This window comes from Prunus avium, chromosome 7 (assembly GCF_965620075.1).
Source record: "Prunus avium chromosome 7, drPruAviu1.hap1.1, whole genome shotgun sequence".
Classification (NCBI taxonomy): Eukaryota; Viridiplantae; Streptophyta; class Magnoliopsida; order Rosales; family Rosaceae; genus Prunus; species Prunus avium.
In genome coordinates this window covers 30,363,430-30,388,842 of record NC_142290.1, presented here as the reverse complement: position 1 = coordinate 30,388,842, position 25,413 = coordinate 30,363,430, and the positions used below count along the sequence as shown (strand labels likewise).

The 25,413-nt window shown below is 36.4% G+C and overlaps 3 protein-coding genes and 1 pseudogene across 5 annotated transcripts; 3 read left to right on the top strand and 1 right to left on the bottom strand.

Annotated features, from left to right (window-relative positions):
* The first annotated feature begins 649 nt into the window (after window positions 1-649).
* Window positions 650-1,375, top strand: LOC148293312 (uncharacterized). The gene has a single exon (XM_088244675.1). The coding sequence runs from the start codon at window positions 650-652 to the stop codon at window positions 1,373-1,375; it is 726 nt and encodes a 241-aa protein (XP_088100801.1).
* A 9,230-nt stretch (window positions 1,376-10,605) lies between these two features.
* On the top strand, window positions 10,606-12,618 carry LOC110754214 (GDSL esterase/lipase At5g03810-like; annotated as a pseudogene). The gene is made up of 5 exons (XR_015825791.1): window positions 10,606-10,828; window positions 10,916-11,046; window positions 11,141-11,368; window positions 11,792-11,986; window positions 12,224-12,618. The product of XR_015825791.1 is annotated as a GDSL esterase/lipase At5g03810-like (transcript).
* On the bottom strand, window positions 11,654-20,415 carry UPL7 (ubiquitin-protein ligase 7). 2 transcript variants are annotated; one of them, XM_021955260.2, is made up of 15 exons: window positions 20,257-20,415; window positions 20,013-20,135; window positions 19,581-19,824; window positions 18,906-19,501; window positions 17,124-18,110; window positions 16,697-17,031; window positions 15,840-16,118; window positions 15,478-15,730; window positions 14,843-15,013; window positions 14,650-14,742; window positions 13,903-14,010; window positions 13,344-13,460; window positions 13,183-13,272; window positions 12,911-13,007; window positions 11,654-11,974 (listed from the first exon to the last, which is right to left on the bottom strand). In XM_021955260.2, exons 1-14 carry the CDS (start codon window positions 20,278-20,280, stop codon window positions 12,924-12,926), a joined length of 3,504 nt encoding a protein of 1,167 aa, XP_021810952.2. In that variant the 5' UTR covers window positions 20,281-20,415; the 3' UTR covers window positions 11,654-11,974; window positions 12,911-12,923. The 2 variants fall into 2 exon arrangements, 1 of the variants encoding a protein (XP_021810952.2); XR_002526260.2 differs by lacking the exons at window positions 11,654-11,974; window positions 12,911-13,007; window positions 13,183-13,272; window positions 13,344-13,460; window positions 13,903-14,010 and having other exon boundaries at window positions 15,488-15,730.
* Window positions 20,416-22,093: 1,678 nt separating this feature from the next.
* On the top strand, window positions 22,094-25,162 carry EMB175 (Pentatricopeptide repeat (PPR) superfamily protein). Its single transcript, XM_021955280.2, has one exon. The coding sequence runs from the start codon at window positions 22,150-22,152 to the stop codon at window positions 24,865-24,867; it is 2,718 nt and encodes a 905-aa protein (XP_021810972.1). The 5' UTR covers window positions 22,094-22,149; the 3' UTR covers window positions 24,868-25,162.
* Window positions 25,163-25,413: the final 251 nt, after the last annotated feature.

Sequence of the window (25,413 nt, the reverse complement as noted above, 5' to 3'; positions counted from 1 at the left end):
AAGCAAGAGAATTGTCCCCAGTGATGGCAAAAATAAGTTTTTTATTTTGCGAAGAACTCAACCAGAGATGAAATAAGTTAGTCAGCCATGCCAATTTTATGGCAGTACTTTGTGGTTCCTATCAAATAGTGGATTTTTGAGAATTTTCTTCATTTTATTAGGGGTGTGCAAGATCCAACCGACTGATCCAATTTTAATTGGTTTTCGATGATTTGGCAAATTGAATTGAATCGAATCTCTTACTTTCAATACCGACATGATTAGGGTTTAGGGATTAGTTTCACAGCTGGGTGATAGCAAATATTGGTTTTTCTCAAAGAACGGGAAATATTCCGTTAAAACTGGGTATCGTGTGGCGGTAAGGCAGTGCGATGAGGATTTTGGAGTGGGGGGATCGGATCAGAGTGCTCAAGAAGGCTTCTGGAAGCGAATTTGGAAGCTAGCTGTCCCCAACAAAGTTAAGATGCTGCTGTGGCGGGCATGTACTGAAATTCTGCCAACTGCAATCAATTTATTTAAGAAAAGGGTGCTTCCGTCTCATGTGTGCTCAAGGTGTGGGAACTATCCTGAAGATGCTTTCCACGCTTTGTGGTCGTGTAAAATGAGTCAAAAGCTATGGAAGTGTACCCATTTCATCCGGCGAATTAATATGGCGGGGGGCACCTTCGCTGATGCTTTTGAGGCTGTGGCTTCAATGCTGTCGAAAGCTGACTTAGAGCGCTTTGCTTGTTGTGCGTGGAGTGCGTGGAAACTACGTAATGATTCTTTGCATGGGAAACAGAGTACACGGGTGGATAATATGGTGGAAAACACGATGGAAATGCTGGAAGTGTTTAAATCTTGTGAGGAGCGATCCAAGCTCCCCCTCGTCTCTCCGCAGGCCCGTTGGTTGAAACCACGGGTCAATACTCTTCTCCTTAACTGTGATGGGGCTGTGGGATGTGAGCAAGGTGATCGGGGTCTAGGGGGAGTTTGTCGTGACCACGCCGGACACTTTATCTGTGGTTTCGCATCGTTTGGTCCACCTGGATTGGATGTTTTGGGCACGGAGTTGGTGGCTGTTCGGGAAGGGTTATTGATGATGGGATACATGGGTTTTACTCGGTTTACCATTGGTCTTGATTCTCAAGAAGCTGTTTCTATTCTTAAAGATGGTTTGGATTGGTGGAGTAATATTGGTAATGTGGTGGAGGATGTTCGTCGGTTAATGGTTGATCGAGAGGTGGCTGGAGTGTTCTACCAACACCGGCAGGGTAATGGGGTGGCACATAGTCTAGCTCAGCATGGGTTGAGAGTGAGATCTCGGCTTTTTTGGAAAGACCGTGCTCCTCCATGGTTAAGCATTCTTTTAGATAAGGATATAGCTATGGTGTAATTCCTTGTTTGTTTTTGAGATGCGGTGGTACTCTTTTTCCTTGACCGGATTTTCCCCCATTAGGGGTTTTGGATGGCAAGGTTTTAATGAGGCCACACTAACGCTCTCCGTTCATTTGTAAACTTTATCATTGGTTGGTGTTACGGTTGAATGAATCTTTCTATTTGATAAAAAAAAAAAAAAAAATACCGACATGATTGGATCGGATGACGGATTTGCTTGTTCAAATCCAATCCAGTTCAATTAGTTTCATGCTTGTTTTGTTAATGTAGGTAATTGTGATTAAGAAAGTTATGCACATTTTAAGTCATTCGATAGAGTTATGTTTAGTATATTATAGAATTAAAAAAATTCCTCTAGCATTTCATTTATATTTTACATTTACATATAGTACATATAGTAAAATGTTTGATTATATTAAACATGACGATAAATATTTCACTATTATCTTTTTTCATAATGAAATTCGATTATCCAATCCAATCCAATATCAATTGGATTAGATTGGATTGGATTGGATTGGATTGAAAAAATCATAATCCAATGTCTATTGGCTTGCATAAGGATTGGTTTTGAACCGATGCACACCCCTATACTTTATGACAATCCCCTTATCTATCACGAGGGTTATAAATAATACTAAGTTAAGTATATACTCATTTCTGGCATTAGTATTATAAGTTAACGAAACACAATAACATGGTTTTTAGACCTATAAAATGGTGATTGAAAACACAACTCAGTACGGACAAAAGTCTTGTCAATGAAAATTTTCAAGACTAAACTATTATGCATGTAATTCAACATATTTATTGATTTATGATATGCATGAATGTCATGATAACTCCATCTTTATACCCGTTAAGCTACACCTACACAACAAAACAAACAAATATGCACGTACCATGCATATGTAGCCCAGAATCTCATGTTACACGAACTTACACCCACAATATGAAAATATCGTACTTTCCCCTTCAATATGTATAATAAATTATTATCAAAATGACCCAAAGTGTCTCCCTTCTCTGCTCATTAAAACGTGATGGGAGACACAACATAAGCTTCGCCCCATAGCAATGTCAAAGTCTCAATGCATTAAAAGATTGTTGAAAACTATTAAAACAAAGAGAAAATAAATAGCATACAAGATATCATATACAGGGAAAGTAACTAAGCCCAAAGTCAACAAGTAGAAATTAGCTAATTACATCTAATTACAAGGCTAATCACACGAGGTCAACTACACTATATTTAGACACTCAACACTCCCTCTCAACCTGGAGCGTAGATGTCTTGGATTCCCAGCTTGGCAAGAGTAGACTCAAAGACTTTGCTGGAGACTCCCTTAGAATATCAGAAAGTTGATCCTCGCTTCTCACATATGGGGTGCAAATCACACCTTCTGGCAATTTCTCCTTAATAAAGTGTGTTAATCTCAACATGTTTAGTCCTATCATGTTGAACTGAGTTATGAACAATGCTGATGGCTGCATTATTATCATAATATAGCTTCATAGGGTCCTTATATGCAATCTTCAAATCTCTTAGCAAAATCCTCAACCAAATTAATTCACACACACCATGAGCCATGGCCCTAAATTCTACTTCAACATTGGACCTAGCAACAACTGACTGCTTCTTACTTCGCCATGTCTCTATGTTGCCACCCACAAATGTAGTGGATCTTCGATCTGAAATAGAACTAGCCCAATCTGCATCTGTGTAGACCTTGACTCCAAAATGATCATGTTTGGAAAACAAAAGACCTCTACTAGGTGCTAATTTCAAGTCTCTAAGTATGCTTTCAACTGCATGCATGTGAACTTCCCGTGGCTCGTGAGTCGTGCATAAATTGATTGACAACACTCACTGCATAGGCTATATATGGTCCTGTATAATCCAAATAAATCAATTTTCCTACCAATCTCTGATATCTCTCCTTGTCAACATGCGTATCATTAGTATGTTCACCTACTCTATTATTTTGTTCTATTGGAGTGTCCACATGCTTGCAAGCTAGCATCCCTGTTTCAGTTAAAAGATCTAGCACATATTCTCTTTGTGAAACAAAGATTCCCTATTTTGAATGAGCCACTTCAATCCCCAAAAAATATCTTAGGATACCCAAGTCTTTGATTTCAAATTCCTTAGCCAATTGGAACCTTCAACCTTTTGATTTCCTCAGTGTCATCCCCTGTTACTATGATATCATCACCATAGACGATCACAATTACCCTTTCCAGAATGTCGAAGAAACAACATGTGATTTGCTTGACTCGGACAATATCCACATTTTTGCATAGCTTGTGAGAATCTACCAAACCATGCCCTAGGAGACTATTTTAGGCCATATAAAGCTTTCCCTCGTCAGTTGTGAATCGATTACTGTAGTCCATTACACATTTTGTTCCCACATTGCTACCTTCACTAGCGGCGTGACCTTCTTTTCATTCATTCAATAGGTAAAAGGTAAAAATATATTGCATTAAATTTGTGGTCGACAATGAATTATTGGAACAAATAAAAAGAATATATTTCGCGAACAATATGTGCAAATTCGATTCTATACAACCAAACTCCTTTCAATTTTACAAAGGAATTCCATCGAATATTAGCTAGGATAAATTTCGGTCACTCACTACCAAACTTGTTTTGATTTTTTGTTGAAACACCACCAAATTTTTTTATCGTGTTCGATACTAGTCTACTGAATGTAAACATCGACCATCATGAAAGTAACACTTGAAAAACAAAAACAAAATTGATTTATACCTCAACCGAAGACTTCCTAACTTCAATCTCACCCTTCAAGAGTAAATACTAGGTATGTCTTGACCAATATAAGCGTATAAACCTTGTTAGGGTTTAGTTACGAGAACAAGAGTCTATCAACATGATAGTCAATAAAGAAGTTTTAGAAATAAGTCTGACTAGGGTTGCACGGGTGTATATTGTTATATTGGGTCTAGTGATAAGGTACAATTTTTTTTAAAAATGTTATTTGTCTTCAACAGTAATTATGTATAAGGGTAAAATATGTTATTCATGTTTAAAATTAGTGTTGGGTAAAAAAAAAATAGAATTGTTGGTTGCCAATAAAATCACCCTTAAAAATATAATTAAGGTTGGTACAATCTAAATCTAAATCTAAATATATCCCAAGTCAAGTCAACTAACTGACGTTTTTTCTTGTAGTGAAGTGATCCTCCGGTTCAAGTTAAACACGGAAAGAAATCCTTATTAATAGGAAACCTACCCACAAACAAACCTCTAAAAACACCTCAATCCAATCTAAACTCCCTCATATATAATTAGCCCCTTGAGTATTGAATATTCATCTCTCTAAAATCATTAACAACAATTAATCATGGTTGCCAGTGCCACTTAATCCCCGCTACTTGTAGTAGGCATTGTTTATATTAATGAAACTAGTTTATGAGAAAATATTTATACTGTTGTACGATTTGATTGGTTCCTTAAGAAGAGGGAAAATTTATGATGTTGAAGCATTAGGGCAAGACCTCCTTGCAATGTGATGTTCATCTGCATTGTCTTAAAACAATATGCCTTCCAATACACTTTGAGTGATGAGCATGTTATGAATATTAAAGAGAGCTAGAGCGCCCTTTGGGAGGGAGAGAGAATAGAACAAGGAGATTCTAAGAGAGAGAAAATTGGACAGTCATTGTTACTTTAGTGTGGTACTTGGCTTGTGTGGTGGAACTCCACATAGAAATTATAAGACGTTGAAAAAAAGTACAGGTTATTCATTGAAACTGAATGAATAAAACTAAGACATTTTACCATCTAGTTGAGAAAGATTTATCTAGATATAGGATAGGTTGCAAAAATACGTGTACATAGTTGAAAGCAATATTAGAACGTTGATTTGTAACATACTTTTCACAGCTTTTTTTTATGATGAGGAGAGGAATTCAAACACATGACCACGTATAGTATGTACGATAAAAATAAATAAATTCTCTTCTCATTTGTTTAGGTTGGGTGATCAAACGATCCCTATTGAAAAAGTCTTCCTCCCCAAGCGCACGTCTAGGAGGAGGAGGAGCTAGCAAAGCTAATCGTAGCTAGTCAAATGCGCTACGTTTTCTATTTTTCTTTTCAAATAAAGTGAATGACCATTATACCCTTTCACATAGAGAAGGCCACTATACGTTCATTTCGACTTATCGTATACAAACATACGTTCATTTCGACTTATAGTATTCTAACTTATGGAAACAAAGAGAAAATTTTCTTAATTACATAGTATTTTTCATATTAGGTTACTTCTCATAAATTTCTTAATTACCTAATAACCCGGGCCGCTTTGCTGGTCGACGGCCCATCCGGACGTCCTGCACAACGAGAAAAAATTGTTCATGGTCGGGTCGTCTTTTTTTTTTTTTTCTAAATTAAAATCGTATAGCCGCACGGCTATACTTCGGATTTTCTTTTTATAAAAAAGCATATAGCCGCGCGGCTTTACAGGTGTCGTTTTTATTAAATTCATTTTTACAAATCGTATAGCCTCGTGGCTATACTCTTTACATAGATCCTATGATCTTTTTAAAAAAATTGTTATTCCCCAATTTTTGTTTATCGATAAGAGTAGTTTAGAGCATTATCTATTATTATTAGGTTATTGCCCGAGTCTCTATTGTTCCCTTTTGAGTATTTACTTTTCCAAAGTTATTACCCGTATAAAGAATTTAGCATTTTTCATGTTTAATACTCATTGTACACGTAAGTATGTATTTTTCATGTTTAATACAGTTGTTTTTTTACAAAATTTTCAATAATATGCCCAAAATTCACGTATTATTCACAAAATACTCACATATTATTGAATTAAAATATTTAAATACTAATTATTCACTAAGTAAATAATAATTAAAACATAACTATTAATTAAAGTAATGATATTCAATGGTATAGAAGCGCGGCTATACAATAAAAAAATTCTATACCGAGCGTATAGCCGCGCGGCTCTACCTTTGAAATATTATATTTATAGAGTATGGCCGCGCGGCTATACCCTTTTCACAAAAACGCACTCTATAAGCAGCGCTGGGCGGTCTTTTTTTGGGTTTTTCATAGGCTATACTCCGGATTTTTCTAAATTCTTTTTTATAAATAGTATAGCCGCGCGGCGATACTATTTACATATCGGGCCATACATCCAATAATATATTAATAAAAATTAATTAAATATTTAAAAACTAAAACATTAAACAAAATTTAATAAAATAATATTAATAGAAGGAAAGCAAAATTGAACTCCCCAAATCGAACAGATTTGAGAGAGAGAGAGACGAAAAAAAAAATTAACATGAACGAACAACCAGAGAATTGAAGAAGAAAAAAAAACGGAGTAATAACAAAAGCCAGCGCCAACCCCATCCTCTGAGCCTTGACACCCCACACTCATCCCTGCAGCACCTCCCTTACGACACCCCACACTCATCCCTACAGCACCTCCCTTACGACACCCTTTCTTTCTCTCTATCTCACGTCTAGGTTGGGTGTGCTCTCTATCTCAAACCCCGCTTCTCTCTTTCTTCCCTCGAAAAAGCAAAGCCCCAGTCTCTCTCTCTCTCTCTCTCTCCTCTTTTTATTTTTATTTATTTTTATTCTTTTCCTTCTCTCCTCTCTCTCTTTTTTCGTTCTTTTCCTTCTCTCTTCTCTCCCTCTTTTTTTTTTTCTTTCTTTTCCTTCTCTCATCTCTCCTCTCTTTTTTTTTTTTCGTTATTTTTCTTCTATCCTCTCTCTTCTCTCTCTTCTCTCCCTTTCTTATTTCTTCCTTTTCCTTATCTCTTTTTGTTAGAAAAATATTACCTACATTATTTATGATTATGAATTTTTTTTATCTCCCACAAAGATAACTATTTCATAAATTACGGAACATGATTGATAGAGCTATGGAGCTCGAGGTGGAAAGCCAAAAACGGATGTCATAATAGACGTTTATAAAAGGAAACAAGGGGAGAAATGAGGTCACAACTCATTAAAAAAAAACCTAGCTCCACCAATTTTCTTCCTTCCCATTTCTCTCGATATAAACCTTGCTTTTTAAAAATTAATGTAGTCCCCTATTTTATCTTTCTTTTTAAAGTGAAATAATTTTTTTTTCTATTTTTTTCTTTTACTTTTACTTTTGGTCTTATTTTAGTTTTTGTATTTGTAGATATAAATGCATTTGAGGGTAAGGTTCATTACGTCTCTCCTCACTATGTAATCTTTTAATGTTTATTAATGAAATTCATTCATTTCGTCAAGTTTATTATATAAGTTTTGCCCAGCTGGCTTTCAAATCTTGGAACCACCACTGTCCATGGTGTCTTGATATGTATCTGAAATTTGAATTCGAGCCTTTTAATTTAAATAAAATTTCAAATTGTAGTTAATTGGTTTGATAATACCGGACATTTGTTTTGAAATTTGCATTTTGAATTGTCCATCTTGGCATCTTGAAAGGTGATGTTGCTGCCCTTTTTTCTTTTCTTTCTTTTTGGTAATATTTGCTGCCCAATTTTCATCTCTGCTGAAGTTGGGTAAGTTTAAAATGAAAGCGGCAACTCGAGCGACTCAACTCGCAGTAATCTGGGAGAGGTGGAGTTTGGTTGTGTTGGAGAGGAGAGCGGCCGTGGCGGTGGGTTTGAGCTGGATCGGCGGGGTGTCAGTCGGAGGAAGGTAGGATGGGGTTTGGCTGGGTGTGATCATGGATCATGGGAGATGGCTGGTGGTAAAACTGGCAGGTCATTTGTTTTGTTTTTTTTAAGTTTTAATATTTATTTTCAAAAAAAGTTTAATTTTCTTTTCAATATAATATTACACCTTTTATTTAATGCCACGTGGCTCTATTCTATTGGATTTGTAGTTTTATATATGTGCCATGTTAGCATTTTAACAGAACATTTGACGAAAGCTGACGGAAGGACCATTTTGATGTGCGTAGGGTAACATTAAGGACAATTAGTGTCACAAAAAGAGGTGAAGAATGAAAGGTGATAATTTTGTAAGCCCACCATTCGTGATAAAAAAGCCTTTTTAAAAAAAAAATTCCCCGATTTTTATTTATCTAGAACAATAGTTTAAAGCATTATCTATTACTATTAGGCCATTACCCGAGTCTCTATTGTCTGCTTTTGAGTATTTACTTTTCAAAGTTATTACCCATATAAAGAATTTAGCATTTTCACATTTAATACTTGTATTGTAAACGTACGTATGTATTTTTCATGTTTAATACACCTGTTTAAAAAAAATCAATAATACACACAAATTTCACATATTATTCAAAAAATACCCACAATTATTGAATTAAATATTTAAATACTAATTATTCACTAAGTAAATAATAATTAAAACATAACTATTAATTAAAGTAATTAAAAAAGAGAAATTCAGATTATGCTATTCAATGGGTATAGCCGTGCGGATATACTTTTTAAAAATTCTATTTATAGATTATAGCCGCGCGGCTAGACGTTTGTAATATTCTATTCATATAGTATAGCCGCGCGGCTGTACTATCTGTACTCTGTCCACAAAAACACGCGCTAGGCGGGCTTTTTATTTATTTATTATAAATAAATAGTTTAGCCGAGCGGCTGTTCCCCCGATTGTTTAATTTTAAAAAAGGAGTATAGCCTTGCAGCTGTACAGTGGTAGTTTATTTTAAAATTCGTTTTTTTATAATTAGGCTATACTCTTTTTTTTTTTTCCAGAATAGGCTATACTCTTTACATAGATACTGTGGTCTTTTTTTTAAAAAAAAAATTTATAATTGTTTTTTCCCAATTTTTATTTATCGATAAGAGTAGTTTAGAGCATTATCCATTACTATTAGGCCATTACCCAAGTCTCTATGGTCCCCTTTTGAGTTTTTACTTTTCCAGATTTATTACTCGTATAAAGAATTTAGCATTTTCACATTTAATACTCGTATTGTACATGTACGTACATATTTTTCATGTTTAATACACTTATTTTTTACAAAATTATGAACACAAAATTCACGTATTATTCACAAAATACTCACATATTATTGAATCAAAATAAAATATATTTAAATATTTAAATACTAATTATTCACTAAGTAAATAATAATTAAAACATAACTACTAATTAAAGTAATTAAAAAAGATAAATTCAGATTATGCTAAATAGCCCGGCTATACTGTTAAAAATTTCTATTTATATAATATAGCCGCGCGGCTATACAGTTGTAATATTCTATTTATAGAGTATATCCGCGCGGCTGTACACTTTTCACAAAAAAAACACTAAACGCTAAATTAACAAATAATAATAACAACAGAAACCCCGGATGAACTGTCTATGAAAATAGCCCTTAGTGATGAACTAACAATTAGGCAGGAGGAGTAAAGAAAGTAACAATTTAGTCTAAGTGTGTAAAGCGCTGGCCTTTAAGGCAGGGCCATGACAAGGTCCATTTACTCCATTCCTCGGCCATTCCTCATAAAATCATAGACTGCTTTCAAGTAAATTTGCTACAATATCTCAGTGCCATATATATAGGGTAGAATTCTATAGTCAAGGTCCTTAAACGAGGCTCTATATCTTAACTATGCCATTGAATCAAATTTGTTAGTTTGATCTAATGGTTAAGCAATAAGGCCTCATTTGAGGGCCTATAGAATAACCCATGTTAGAATTTGCTACAATATCTCAGTGCCCAGCCATCATGAAAAATTTTAAATGTTGGGTCATAATTTCCTTGCATTGATGATTTCTCTGATTATAGATGTACAGAAATAATAATAATAAATTATATATATATATATATATAGCAAAGGATCATATAAGGGACAGCTTTCGAAAAATCATGTCTGATAGCAAAGGAAACTATTTGTTCAAGACATGGCAGTTTGCATGATGTATAATGTGAGCAGCTAGCCATGCCAGAAAGAACCAGCCTTTTTCCATAAGCTCTCTAAAAGTATTTGATGCTTTAACTAAATACTTCGTCACTCCTCAAAACAAACCCACAACCAGAGGCTATTATAAAGAGGACAAATATCACAAGGCTCTAAACGTGTTTCCTTACGAGAGCATGGCAGCTTTATACTCCTTAAATTGCCCCCCACCTGTGCCCTCTTCGTCTTTCATTTACTCTGTCTCCTCTGTTTAGGCAGTGAGTGTTTTTTTTTTTTCTTCTAACTGTTAAAAGAACAAGGGGAAGAAATGGGGATTTCAAGTAAACTTCTGGTTCCTTGAGCATTCTTGTTCTGGTTTTCAAAGTGGCTCATGGGGACCCCCAATTTCCTGCACTTATCATATTTGGGGACTCTCTGGTTGATGTTGGAAACAATAACAACCTCACTACACTTGTCAAGGCAAACTTCCCTCCTTATGGAAGAGACTTTGTTACTCATGGACCAACTGGAAGATTCTCTAATGGAAAGCTTGCCACAGACTTCACAGGTAACTGTTATCAACAACTATTTCTCCTCCTTCTTCTTGTTTTTCTCCTCTGATGAGTTTATGTGAACTTGTTTCTTTCTTTTACAGCTGACTATCTGGGATTCACTTCCAACCCACCAGCTTACCTTAGCCAAGAAGCCAAAGGAGTGAACACCTTGACTGGAGTCAACTTTGCCTCAGCTGCTTCTGGCTATTGTGACAACACAGCCCGCTTATATGTAGACAGTGACTCTCTCTCTCTCTCTCTCTCTCTCTCTCTCTCTCTCTCTCTCTCTCATGTGTTGATATGATGATCCATCTTTGGTTTTGTAGGGTACCATTTCGCTGACCCAGCAGCTGAATAACTACAGGGAATATCAAAATGAAGTGGCGAGTATGGTGTGAAGAGCTAAAGCCAATGCCATATTCTCTAGAGCCATTCACCTTCTAAGTGCAGGGACCAGTGATTTCATTCAAAACTATTACATCAATCCCCTTCTAGTTTTCTCACCTGACCAATTCTCAGACATTCTCATGATATCCTACTCCACTTTCATTCAGGTCACTCCAAACTCAGATTATGCATGCTGCATGTTTTCCCCATATCTTAACTTTTTATATACAACACCACACACACACACGACCCAAAAAGTAAGAAATAATCTCATAGTTGATTGATGTTTGCAGACGAAAGCCAAACCTAAACCTAAAACTAGAAATTGCAATTGCGCATAACACAAACCTGAACCCAAATAAATGTACAGTGATCATATAGTTCTATATTGCATGAAGATTCGCAGCTACCTATGGTGAAGTTAAATTGAAAGCTTCAGTAAGGGTGCGATATGGGGGAAAAAGTGTCATAATGGTGACCTTGAATTTAAATAGAAAATTCAATCATGTTTGATACAGCAAAGTAATTGGACATCATTCTGCAACTGTTTCTTCATATACACTCTGATGACATACGCATTACTGTGACAGAATTTGTACGGACTGGGAGCGCGAAGGATTGGAGTCATAAGCTTACCACCAACTGGGTGTTTGCCAGCAGCAATCACCCTATTTGGCTTAGGAAGAAACCAGTGCATCCCAAGGTTAAACCAGTGCATCTCAAGCTTGTAGTTTTCGATATCTTCGAGCCTGTCCTGGATATGATCACAAACCCTGGTGATAATGGTAAAGCACCTCTGTTCAATAGTTGATCAATGTGAAAAACATAAAAACAAAAAAGGGCAACAACAAGAACCACCATACTAGTTACGAAAAAACAGTTGTTTTTTAGCATCAATAGAAAGATTCTCTCTATTGATTTTGTTTGGCGTAAGTTGTGTTAGTTTAGATTAGATAGTTCGAATATGTATGTGATTGATTATTACATTTATTGCTTGATAACCAAATTTCATTATCTGACAGGGTTCTTTGAGACGAGAAGAGCTTGTTGTGGAACCGGTAGATTGGAAACCTCTATGTTTTGCAACTCTAGGTCTGTAACATGTACCAATGCAACTGGTTATGTGTTTTGGGATGGCTTCCATCCCTCTGAAGCTGCCAACAAGTTCTTGGCTGGCAATCTACTTCAGCAGGGTTTTGACCTCATATCTTGAATCTATATCCGCAGTGGCATAATCTAAGACTACTGCACTCTCGTTATCTTATAAATATTATGATAAAAAAATAGGTATTTAGTGGTTTTAGTTCCAGAATTTAGTTTCCTCATAGTCTGAAGTCTATCATTTAAGCAAGATCATGGCCCAGTTCTCTAAACTGGTCCAAGTTAGTAAAATTAATATTTGCTTGCACAAACCTGAAGTTATTGAATATGCTTTCTTAATGATTTGCCAAATATTTTTTATACATGAAAGAAAAAAAAAATTTAATATGTCAAACTATAGGTGGAAATTAACATCTTAGTGGATAATATAAAGTATCTTGGTTTAACCCTTTCTTTAATAGCTCATCTGTAATAATTTTATTGTTTAAAAATCCATGCAATCAAGGACGCTTAGAATCCATCTTGCTTTCAGTACGTAACAGGTGAGAAATACTGTTACAAAATAGAATTAACATTAAAGGTTCAGTAAGGCAAGTAAAATGTATAACCTGAAGGGGATCCTTAAGAAAGTTCAAATCCTGCATTGGAACTGATTGCATATAGAAGTTTTGCTCTCAAAGTGCTCGGACGTTTGTAAGTTGGAAGCTGCAAACATCACAGAGAATGAAATCATAAGTGCGGTTTCAAACCGAAAAAATTAAAATGAGCATCAGTAGTGGCAGATGTAATTGAGAGTCTGGTATCTGTTCTGAACTCTTATCTATTGCAATGTTATTGAAAAATTAGAAAGGGGTAGGAGGGCATTTTCCATTTATTGTACCTTCAGAGTATTATAGCAAGTTGACGCTGATGGAAGCCGCTCAACATCCTCTCCTCTCATTGCTGCCCAAAGAGGGATATCACATGCAACCTATATAAGACCCAATTCTTGAGTAATTGCATACTAGATACATACACATAGTTGTAAGATCAATTACATACCTTATGGATTGTAAACGTCGGTTGCAAATGTTTAAATCCAAGTAATGGAGCTCGAGAACAACTGGTTACGAATTTTAAAAGCATACAACGTTCACTAGGTTCAAATCCTTTGATTACCTGTGATAATGGTCGGAAGAAACTCAATAAAACATAAAAAGATCATAGGTATCCTAAATCAAAATGCGCATCTATAAGACAAGATACAAACGAAATCCCAAAATTAAATATGCCACATGATACAGAATAAATTGAAAAAACAGAAAATGATGAAAGTTGGCTGTTTCTCTTCTGGTGAGAGTCAGACATGAATCAGCACTGAGATTTGAGAGAGAGAGAGAGAGAGAGAGAGAGAGAGAGAGAGAGAGCAGAATATTTTTATATGAGCATATTTGGTCTTGAATGATTAACAGAAAATAGGCAGCAAATACGGAATCCAAATCAAATCATTGAAAAAGGAACAGGTCAGTATTTTACAAGAACCATCTTGGAGAAATTAAAATTAGGAACACCTAATTATACAAAACATAAGCTCATTCAACCACCACAGAATAGTCAATACCTCCCAAAATATTTTAATCGTCCGGTTCCCATCAGAGTAACCGCCAGTGTACCTTGTATTCTTTCTTAAATCATCAACATCAATGTCATGGTTTCCACCTGAAAGCAACTGTATATGGTAGTTATAGATCAGTATTTGACAACTAACTGAATTCATGAGCATCAAAGTCAGCACTCTTAAAGGAAAAGTATTTGGAGGACTTGATGAATCATAATACTGGCCCATCATGACCAAGTACATTATTATTATTAAAATATTTCAAGGGGAAAAGATCAAGACATGAATTATGATTATTTCACAAGAAGAAAATCTTAAGATAGATAGCTCTAAAAAGGATCATTTAGTTAAGGCGACACTTATATTTTAACTCTCCTGATCTCATCATTAGAGTTTTAAGTTTTTTTTCCCGCTGCAATTTCTCCCTATTAGAGGAATAATTTTGCTACTGTTTTTAAATGGTATTATTTCCAAATGTCACCTTATCAGCCAACTACCTAAACCATGAAAGTAAGACCTAGAAAGATGATGCTCCATTTTTTTTCTTCAAACTTTTGGAATCAAGAGAAAAGGGACTAGGTCTTAACTTACAAGTTTAAGATGATTAATATATTGAGCATAAGATTAAAGGGCAGATTAGTTTACAAGAGAATCATATCTTATATGAATCCATCCATAGAGAATGCACCCAGCAGTCATACAGTCATATTCACCAGAACAATAAGCATACCCATGTATAGAGGGCCTTACCTGATTAAATTCACCTGCATTAAATAATTTTAGCCAAGATGGTGAGATGAGATCAGTTAACCCTGTACAGAACGCATTTGAAAAGGGAAATATCTGCAATTCAACATTGAAAACAAGGTAATTCTTTTCACCAATAAGAGTAATAATAACTGTAATCTTCAAAACATTAGTTGAACAGGAATGAAATATAAACCTGTCGGTTAAGCTTATAATCAGCTATTGCATGAATGTACTGCATCTTGTTCTTGTTTGTCACAGCAACATCTTTCCCATCAGGCTTAAGCTCAATAACGTGCCTTTTTCCAAATGATTCTTCAGTTACAGTAAAATCCAGACAGAGTTCCTCGACATCACCGTCATAGTGCTGCAATAACCACACAAGTAAAAGATCAAAATCTTTAAAGAAACAAATGCATGGAAAAGCATATCAGTACATGTAAGATAAACTTGATCCAGAATGGAGACTTCAAGACACTTAAAGCTGGACATGAACCAATCAAGGGTGCTCTATCTCAAACTGTACAGACAAAGCAACCAATAACACCTTAATTCAAATAGTTTGGATTGAGATGCAACCACATAGACCCTATCAAGTTTACAATATGCGGTCCTGATGTCATACAGCCTTTTAATATAGCCCTTTAAGGAGCAAGGCACATCAGTTTTATCTCTTAAGCATCTATAATAAATCTTCAACAGTTTTGTTATTGCATCCTAACACTTAGTGCACTAATATGGTTACATGATTATCAAACTAATGATCAATGCTTCAGAAAGGATTTAATGAGAACGGAAGGACCCAGGCAGACAAACAAATCCAAGGTTTACCTTGACATACATGAGATTCCTGTAAAGCTCTGGATCAAGTGTTGATAGTTCATCAAGAAAGCTATATCGACCTAACAGCTTTTGTATAAAAACATGTGAAAAGGAGTAATCTAGCAAAATTCCTTCATAAAGAGCTTTGCCAACAATTCTTCCAAGGAACTCAATCATCTGGATACCATTGTCTAGATATCTTGCAGATGAATTAGGGATCAGAAGTCTGTCTGAGGTTGAGGTTTGGGAGAATAGCCCATACCTGATCAGCAGAAAAAATGAGCTCAGAAAACTGACTTCTAAAGAATCCAATAACAATGCAAGGAAGCAAAATGTAAAATATACATATCTATATAAAATCTCAAACTTACTCGGGAGCAAAGGCTGCTTTTGATATATCAGTCAAAAACTCTTTAGATAATCCACCATAGTCCAGGCCAGCCTCGGGAAGGCCACATTCACTGACAAATGAAACATGGATGGATGACTTTAACCTTGACCCTAGAGAATTTAATTGCCGAAATCCATCTTCAACAATATGACCACGACGAACTACTATCTCAACTGATCGAGAACCAGGTCCAGCAACTTCACCAGCCATTTTTCGGGAGGCTTTATCCATCTTGATAAACTCTCTAAACATCTCAACTCTGCCATGATACTAAATTATGTCAGGAAGAATAATTTACTGTAGAGGTCTTAAAGATTTTTAGAAACAAACTTATGTCGAAGGTAAAACTCAAAAGAGTCAGTAGTGAAGAATCTAGACACTATTCCATACTGTCAAAGGTAAAAAGTTAGAAAACTACGCAGTGAAGAATAGTATAGGCAATGAAGACGCAAAAATAATCAACCCACAAATTGTCAATCCCTACTGCCCCACCAACCCACCCACCTACCAGTGCTCACTCAAACCTCACAAGCCAGAAAAGCCATGTAATGCATATTACATAGAAGAACTTCTGCACTCTCACTTGGAAACATATACAAACCAAACATTCAGGTGCACGCACCTGTGCAACCTCAAGGCATATGTCACAAGGTCAACAATTTTCACTGGAAGCCAATAACAGGTCATCCAAAGGCCACAAAATGGATTTCATAGATCCAAAAAAAAAAAAGGGATCTCAAAAGTTGAGGAAGTAAACAAATTGAGCCAAAAATACAGGAAAAAAAATAATTGAACTATGAAATTATTGAGTTTTCCGTTATTTGATTATTTTCTTACCTTTCTTCAAATGGAAATACATGTGGGGTTGTAGTTATAACAGAACCTATACTTGGAACAGGCGCTGCATCATCTGATCTTGCATTAGCTGAGAGAACTTCATGAGTTCTGGCAACTACAGCGATTGGTGGACGGTTCTTTCTAGCAGGTGAAAGCCACAAAACAGGGGGGCAGAACTGGTGCCTGCAATCCCTTTCATACATTAAGTGCAAGCATCTGATTGCAGATTCCATAAGGGGTCTATCCTGCTGTCCAATACTTTGAGAAAAACCATTATAAACTAATGTATTGAGGACAGATGTAATTTTCCGTTGTTGATCCAGTGTGAATGGCTCCTGTTCATGCATAAAATGCTCGAATGATAAGATTTGAATAATCATAACAATCACTGAAAATAAGAAAAAATAATATATATAAAACCTGTTACCTGTTTTTCGTAGAATTCTATGTCATCAAGAATCAAAAGTAGGTGTGAATAGCTTGCACAGAAAAGATGAAGCATACATGAGATATCTCTAGAGATACCTTGAGGGCCATGCCTTACAGGTTCTATATCCCAAACATCATAAGAATCCTCGTCAACAGGTCTAGGCTTAGGTTGATTATCACTCAAATTCGTATAATAATTGCCTTGCGACTTGCCAGTAATTTTATGCAGAACAGTGACCCACTTATTAACTCCATCATTATTGGCATGTTTTTGTTTTTTCTCAAAAGCCCCAACTTTTTTGTCATTGACTGAAATTTTACTAATACAGTCAAAATTGTCTGGATCAGTGTGACAATCCCTGGGAAAAAGGTTTGTTTCCAATGCTCTCCATAGATTCACAAGAAACCCAGGAGTAAAAGATAGCATGTTAAGGACTGGCAACGATCCAACTGTGGGGTTCAATAATGAAAATATTCTGAGCATGTATGAATATAAATGCACAATATCTAGCAGCTCCAACTTCCTTGAATGTTCCAGGTTTTGTCTTGTCTCAGACCCTTGAATATGACCAACCTTATCCATTATAGCCAAAAGATCTGTAAGATGCCACTGCTGGGAAATAGGTCTAAACATATCCAAGTACGACATTTTAAAGGACCCCATCTCACCCTCACATAAAGCTGTATGGGTGGGCTTCTCATGGGTTTCAACTTCACCTTGGAGATTCTGGTTCTCCTTGACACAGTCAACATTCTCAAGCCTAGACAATAAGTTTTCTGCAAGAATGTTAACAGCACGGACATATGATACAGAGTCCAAATCTTGATGGAACCCTCCAGGATCAACAGAATCATTCTCTGCCCCTGTTGCTAGGCATATAATGTTTGCAAGAGCCCAACCAGCTGGGGGAATCACCTTGGGAAGAAAATCCATCTTTGATTGATCCACATCTAACATTTCCTTTAATATTTTCTCTTTCAAAATCTGCCATCACCTGCGAAAGTTTGATCAGTCCCCACATGTTTGAATCACATGACTAAGAAGTTATATTTTGAAAAGAAATTGGGATTTAATGAATTAGATGTGATTATGCCCCGACATATGATGATGGAATTTATAAATAAAATAAATAATCATAACATAGAACGATAGATAGATGGAATTTATGAAGAATTAACATAAAACAAAACCATCCCACAAAACTAATAAAACCTAAAGTAGAAAATGTCAAAATAGAAGGAAAAACATGGTGTCAATTTAATGGAGAATGTTATGGATCATTGTAACTTGAAACTAGAAGGTACATCCACAATATATTACATTCATCTACAAATAAATGTCAAAAGAGTATTATTAAACCATTAATAAACTCACACAACCATTTTCCTGTAAAATATATTTGCATTCATCTATGTAAGAAGCGATAACAGTGTGTCCAAAATCTTAATAAGCTTAGTTTTTGCTCTAAACTGGTCCAGTCACACTATACCGAGACATCGAGTCAATGAATTAGTTGAAATAGGATCCCTGTTCAATGGCAAATAAATACAAAATATTTCATTTTGAAATGCCAGGTTAAGCTTGGAAGTATGCAGCAGTTGCACACTAGTTATAGATCGTAAAACAAAGTTCCCCTCACCGGTTGACTCATCATATCCAAAAGAAGGATTTTCATAACTACTTATAAATCTACTTAAGACGTAACTAATGAGTACATTAAAGGAAATACTTTACCAAAAAGGACTTACAAAGATTTAGTTCAAATTTAATGAGCCTTACCAGTAATGTCTGAAAACAGGGTGAGAGAATGGACTTGTGCCTCATAGCAGATATAAAAAGAGCTGGAAGACGTTGAGTAAGGCAAGGAACTGTAAGTAGAAAAACACAGTAATTCTCGGTAACGTAATGGATATCCAGCAAGCCAGGACCGTCTAAATCAAACTTTGCCGCATGAAATGGCCTAAGAGCTAAAGTTATTGTACTTGCAGTAATCAAAAATCTATCATCTCTTTGTACGCTACTACGGCTTATCCGTGAAGAGCAAGGAGCATCCAATGTGCTAATGTATCTTCTGATAGATAAGTAAAGACCACTTTCGCTGCTTCCCGTAAACCAAACTAAATCCTTCACTGCTGTATCTGCACTCTGACAGTCATGCTCAGTAACGCTCTTCCACCCTTTAAGATCAGTTAAGACAACAACAAAACGCAATGCTAGGGAGGTGAGAGCAACAATATCTTGACCCCCTGCACGGGACTTGTCACACTCCGAAAGAATAAACATGCAGAGAGAAATCATCCTTCGTGACTGATAACTCCAGACTCTTCTCTCTTCAACAGTGCCGATTGCCAAGGAGCAATAGTTCTTCATTGAGTCTACACATGAAAAATTTAAATCAACCCAATTGCTAAAACAAACCGAGAAAACTATTTAAATAAATAAATAGAAGCATACCAGTGGAAGTCACGCTTTCCAGCATAATTTGAAAGAGATTCTTCATAGAGTAAATTTCTCTGGGTTGGATGTTCCTGTGCAGAGTCGATAAACAAGTAATAAAGAAAAGAAAAGGCCTCACTATATTGCTGGAAAGCCATGTTGCCGTGATAGCTAACTCAGCATATTGGTTCATCACTTTCTCCCATTCTTCTCGAAGCTCCCAAGCCACCATCTTTGTCACCCTGTAGCGCCTCCACACTCTCTGAACACATAAAAATAAAAATAAAAATACACCCCTTTATGTCCTCCAGTACAAAATCGAAAATCCACTTAATTTTTTGCTGTTTTGCTTCTTTCCCACATCAAAATTTGTTTTGTTTAGCCAAAATCTAACAAACCAATGTATAAATTAGGAATTTTTTCGCTTTTAAGAAAATAAAAGGCAAACACCTGAATGAAGAGCGCAGCTGAGGAGGCTCGTCTGGCATATTGACGAAGCTCTCTTTCCTGAGAGACCTTCTCAAGCAAAGCGTCTCTGGTAATCTCCTTGGCGCTCGCTCCTCTTAACGAAACCTGAGCAAACCGATCGCCATTAAAATCAAATTTTGTGCACAAATTATTGGAAACGCAATAACAATTTTCATGAGGGAGATTGCTGAAGCAGAAATTGATTGTGCTGTAGAATTTACAGTACCTGATGTTTGCGACGTTCGTCCATGGACGTTGGAACTCGGCGATCGTACAGTCGATGGTTTTCTTCAATCTCATTCGCTTCTCGTCAACGACGATCTTTCATGACCGTTTTCCTTGGCTCTGGGCTTTCCCCATTCTAATGTCGTTGTTGTGTGTTTTTAAATTTTACTTTTTTTTCTTGTTTTTTTAATGCACATTCATTTTTTCCCCACACGCACCAAAACGCGCGTAAATCCCACCTATTTTGTTAAGGTTTTTATTTTTATTTTTAGGAATTGTTAAGGTTTTTTTTTAATACTTATACAAAAGATATTAACAGAAGGGGAAGATTCCAATACATTATCTCCATTGTAAGATTAACTACTATTATCCAGCAAACTTGTAGTCCAAACTTTGGCTTCACGTAATCATCCCTATTCAATCCTTAATTACAAACCTTATTTTTCCATGGGGCGCTAACAACTGGCGGACTCATTAATTTTTCAATGGATGTGTAATTTTTAAAGGATAAAAGCTCAACAACAAAAAAGTTAGACAACTAAATATCCTTATAATTTAAACAATACTAATATTATTCATAATTAATTGAAAAAAAAAATAACATTACAATTAACCGACAATTGTTATTGACGACATTTCATATCATGAAAGCGTCGCCTTATATTTTCATTACTAATACAAGAAAAAACATTTTTCTCAATGTAAACAACCAAACTACCACTCAACCATTGATTCCCCATTTTGTTACGCAATAGTGTTTTCAAAATATTTATAGCTAAAAAAGCTCTTTCAACCGAAGTTGTTGCAACAAGTAAAACCAAAGCCAATGCAATCCCTATTAAAGCTCAATTAAATAAAGAGAACTCTCAATTTCACTTAAATAAGGAATTATGGAGGCCTTATTTAAAGCCAAGAAATGGCTGTTTTTTATTTTAAGCCTGGTCCAAAACAACGTCGTTTTGGCCAGGATTTATACATAAATAAAAAAGAAGCCAAGGCGCTGCGCAAACCACAACAAGCAGAAAGACACAATTCTCTTAGGCATTTCGTTGAATACGTACACTGAAACTCCATGGCTGAGCAGAGGTGCAATACACAGCACCTCTGATGGCTTTTCCTGCAAGGGGAGATGCAGCCGAACCTCCTTGTGCCTTAATAGGTCCATCATTGGCACTAACATTTTTTAACAGAAAATAAGATGAAATGTGACGATATTTAACTATAGGAAGGAAATTAGTTGTTTTTACTAGTTCAAGGGACAATTATTTTTAAGAAAAAAACTTAAACAAAAAATTAGCTACAAATTTAGGAAAGTTTCAACAGCTTACTTTCATGTTTTCATTTTTTTTAATACATAAACTAAGGGCATGTTTGATAATCATTTCAATTTCAATTTTTAGTTTAATTTTTTGTGCTAGAATATGGAGGAAAAAATGAAGAATAGAAGTGAGAATGAGAGTGGAGATGAGATTGCGAGGGAAGATGAGAGGAGATAATGAGTGGGAGAAGTAACAAAAGTGAAAACAAAAGCTAAAAATTGAAATCTAATTGAAATTGTTTTCACTTTTATACTCCTTCCCCTCATCCTCCCCTCTTATCCTCTTTCTCAATCTCACCTTCATTTCTTTTATACTCTAGCATAAAAAAATAAAAACTAAAAACTAAAATTGAAATGGTTATCAAACATGATATTTCCATATTTTGTTTCTACTAATCCTCAACTCCAAGCTAGTAACATCTAGTTTAATTTTCATTTTTTTTATTTAGGATTTTTTTATTTTGACAAAAAGATGATATAATTTTATACAGTGTACAAACCAAAAGTTACAACAGGTTTTTTTTATGCTTTTGTTATGGTTATGGTTGTTGTTGGCGCCCACCTTGGGTACAACAAATGAACACCGTTATCCAACCCACCATCGCCGCCTTACCTCCTCTGCCTCCTCCTCCCTCTTCTTCTTTTCCCCAAAACCCCTTCTCTCTCTCCAACCCTAAACCCTCACTACGCCCTTCTCTTTCTCTCTCTCTCTCACCTCCTTCAAGTTCAAACCCCGAACTCAAACCCCAACTCCTCCTCAACTTCACCGCTTTACCTCCCTCCCAATCTCTCCCAACCCAAAAACCCCTTTTGCCTTTAACCTCTCCTAATGGCTCTGACCAAACCCACTTATTCTTTCACCATCTCCTCAATTTGCTTCGCCTCTCGGCTCGTCACGGCGACCACGAGCTCGCCAGGGCCGTGCACGCCTCAATTCTCAAGCTTGAAGAAGATAACCATCTGGGTAACGCTCTCATTTCAGCTTATCTCAAGTTGGGTCTTGTTCTTGACGCTTACAGGGTTTTTCAAAGCCTTTCCTGCCCAAATGTGGTGTCTTTCACCACTTTGGTTTCGGGTTTTTCCAAGGCTGGTCGAGAAGACGAAGCTGTGGAACTTTTCTTTGGGATGAGGAATTCAGGTATTGAGCCTAATGAGTTTAGCTTTGTTGCGGTTTTAACTGCTTGTATTCGGATTTTGGAGCTGGATTTGGGTTTGCAAGTTCATGCCTTGGCGGTCAAAATGGGATACTTAGATTGTGTTTTCGTTTCGAATGCGCTTATGAGTTTGTATGGTAAATGTTCTTGTTTGGATTATGTGCTTAAACTGTTTGATCATTTGCCCGAAAGAGACATTGTTTCTTGGAATACTGTTATGTCAAGTTTAGTGAAGGAATTTAGGTATGCTGAAGCATTTGAATTGTTCAGTGAACTGTGGCGAACTGAAGGGTTTGGAGTCGACCGTTTCACCGTTTCAACCCTTTTGACTTCCTGTACTGGTAGCAGTGCTTTTAGAGAAGGCAAATTGGTTCATGCCCATGCAATCAAAATTGGTTTAGAGGCCAATTTGAGTGTTACCAATGCACTTATTAGGTTCTATGCTGCTTGTGGGAGTGTAAATGGTGTGAAGTCTTTGTTTGAGAGGATGCCTGTGAGGGACGTTATTACGTGGACGGAAATGATTACAGCCTACATGGAAGTAGGTTTGGTGGATTTGGCTATAGAGATGTTTGATAACATGCCAGAGAGGAATCCTGTTTCTTATAATGCTCTGTTGGCTGGTTTTTGTCGAAATGGTGAAGGCTTGAGGGCATTGGATTTATTTACAAAAATGTTGGAGGAGGGTATGGAGATGACGGACTTCACATTGACTAGCGTTGTTAATGCTTGTGGCTTGGTCATGGATTGTAAAACCAGTGAGCAAATTCATGGGTTCCTTATCAAGTTTGGTTTTGGGTCAAATGCTTGCATCGAAGCTGCACTGCTTGATATGTGCACAAGGTGTGGTCGGATGGCAGATGCCAAAAAGATGTTTCTTCGGTGGCCAGCTGAGCAGGACAGGTCTGTAATTTTGACATCAATTATAGGTGGGTATGCTCGAAATGGGCAACTGGATGAAGCAATTTCTCTGTTCAACCTTAGTCAGTCAGAAGGAAGAATGGATATGGATGAAGTTTCATCAACTTCACTACTCGGTCTTTGTGGAACTATAGGATTTCATGAGCTGGGGAAACAAATCCACTGCCATGCTTTTAAGCGTGGTTTCCTAACTGATGTAGGAGTAGGAAATGCCACGATTAGCATGTACACTAAGTGTTGGAACATGGAAGATGGTGTCAAGTTGTTCAATATGATGCCCACTCACGACATAGTTTCATGGAATGGTTTGCTTGCTGGTTATCTTCTCCATAGACAGGGTGATGAGGCCTTAGCTTTCTGGTCAAAGATGGAGAGGACTGGCATAAAACCTGACAAGATTACCTTTGTTTTGATCATTTCAGCATACAGACACACTAACTCCAACTTAGTTGATAATTGTCGTAGTTTGTTTCTCTCCATGAAAACTGTTTATGGCATTGAACCTACCTCAGAGCACTTTGCTTCCTTCATTGCTGTTTTGGGGTACTGGGGTCTATTGGATGAAGCAGAGGAAATAATCTGTAAGATGCCTTTTGAGCCTGAGGTTTCGGTTTGGCGAGCTTTGCTCGATAGTTGTAGACTCCGTATGAATACAACAGTTGGCAAAAGGGTGGTGAAACGTATACTTGCCATGGAGCCCAAAGATCCATCTTCCTACATACTTGTATCGAATCTGTATTCGGCATCTGGGAGATGGCATTGCTCTGAAATGGTTAGGGATAAAATGAGAAAAAGGGGATTCCGGAAGCACCCAGGTCAAAGTTGGATCATTCATAACAAGAAGATACATCCATTCTATGCAAGAGATAAATCTCATCCCCAAGCAAAAGACATATATAGTGGACTAGAAATACTGATCTTAGAATGTCTAAAAGCTGGTTATGTGCCGGACACAAGCTTTGTTCTTCAGGAAGTAGAAGAGCACCAGAAGAAGGATTTCTTGTACTATCACAGCGCAAAACTAGCAGCGACCTACGGGCTTCTGACCAGCAAGCCAGGAAAACCAGTTCGGATCGTGAAGAACATCCTTCTATGTGGAGATTGCCATACATTCTTGAAATACATGTCTATTGTCACCAGAAGAGCAATATATGTAAGGGATGCTTCAGGAGTTCATTATTTTTCTAGTGGTCGGTGCTCATGCAAAGATTACTGGTGAGTTATGGTTGCCTCATCTTTTTGGTAGTCAATTAAGAGGTTTTGTGAATTGTAACATGTTTGTATTTAGAAAGCGTAATTTTCCAGTAGAATTGAATTATAAGAGTTCGATTAAGTGAACTTCTGAATGGTGTCGGCAGAAAATAGATGAAGCCCAGTTGACAAACAAATCAAATTACTTAAATGGTCTAATTTCTAAACCAAACCATTCATTCTTCAGCAACTAGCTTGTTTGATAATCATTTCAATTTTAGTTTTTAGTTTTCTTTTTTTGTTCTTGAGTATAGAGGAAAATGAGAGTGAGAATGAGATTGAGAAGAGGATGAGAAGCGATGATGGGAGGGAGGTGTAACAAAAGTGAAAACAAAAACTTGAAAGTGAAAATAATTACAAATAGATTTCAGTTTTTAGTTTTTGTTTTAACTTTTGTTACTCCTCCCTCACATCCTCCCCTCTCATCTTCCCTCATCTCCACTCTCATTCTCACTTTTGTTACTCTAGCACAAAAAGTGAAAACTGAATGATTATCAAACGGGTAACTTCATCC

What these genes read in the sequence shown, in the direction of transcription:
- UPL7 (XM_021955260.2), bottom strand. Translation starts at nt 20,280, where the DNA reads ATGGACGAACGTCGCAAACATCAG. An exon ending in AAAGCAGCCTTTGCTCCCGA is followed by an intron (nt 15,731 to 15,839) that starts GTAAGTTTGAGA and finishes TCTGCTGATCAG; the next exon opens with GTATGGGCTATTCTCCCAAA. An exon ending in CGACGTTTACAATCCATAAG is followed by an intron (nt 13,273 to 13,343) that starts GTATGTAATTGA and finishes GGTCTTATATAG; the next exon opens with GTTGCATGTGATATCCCTCT.
- EMB175 (XM_021955280.2), top strand. Translation starts at nt 22,150, where the DNA reads ATGAACACCGTTATCCAACCCACCATCGCCGCCTTACCTCCTCTGCCT.
- LOC148293312 (XM_088244675.1), top strand. Translation starts at nt 650, where the DNA reads ATGGCGGGGGGCACCTTCGCTGATGCTTTTGAGGCTGTGGCTTCAATG.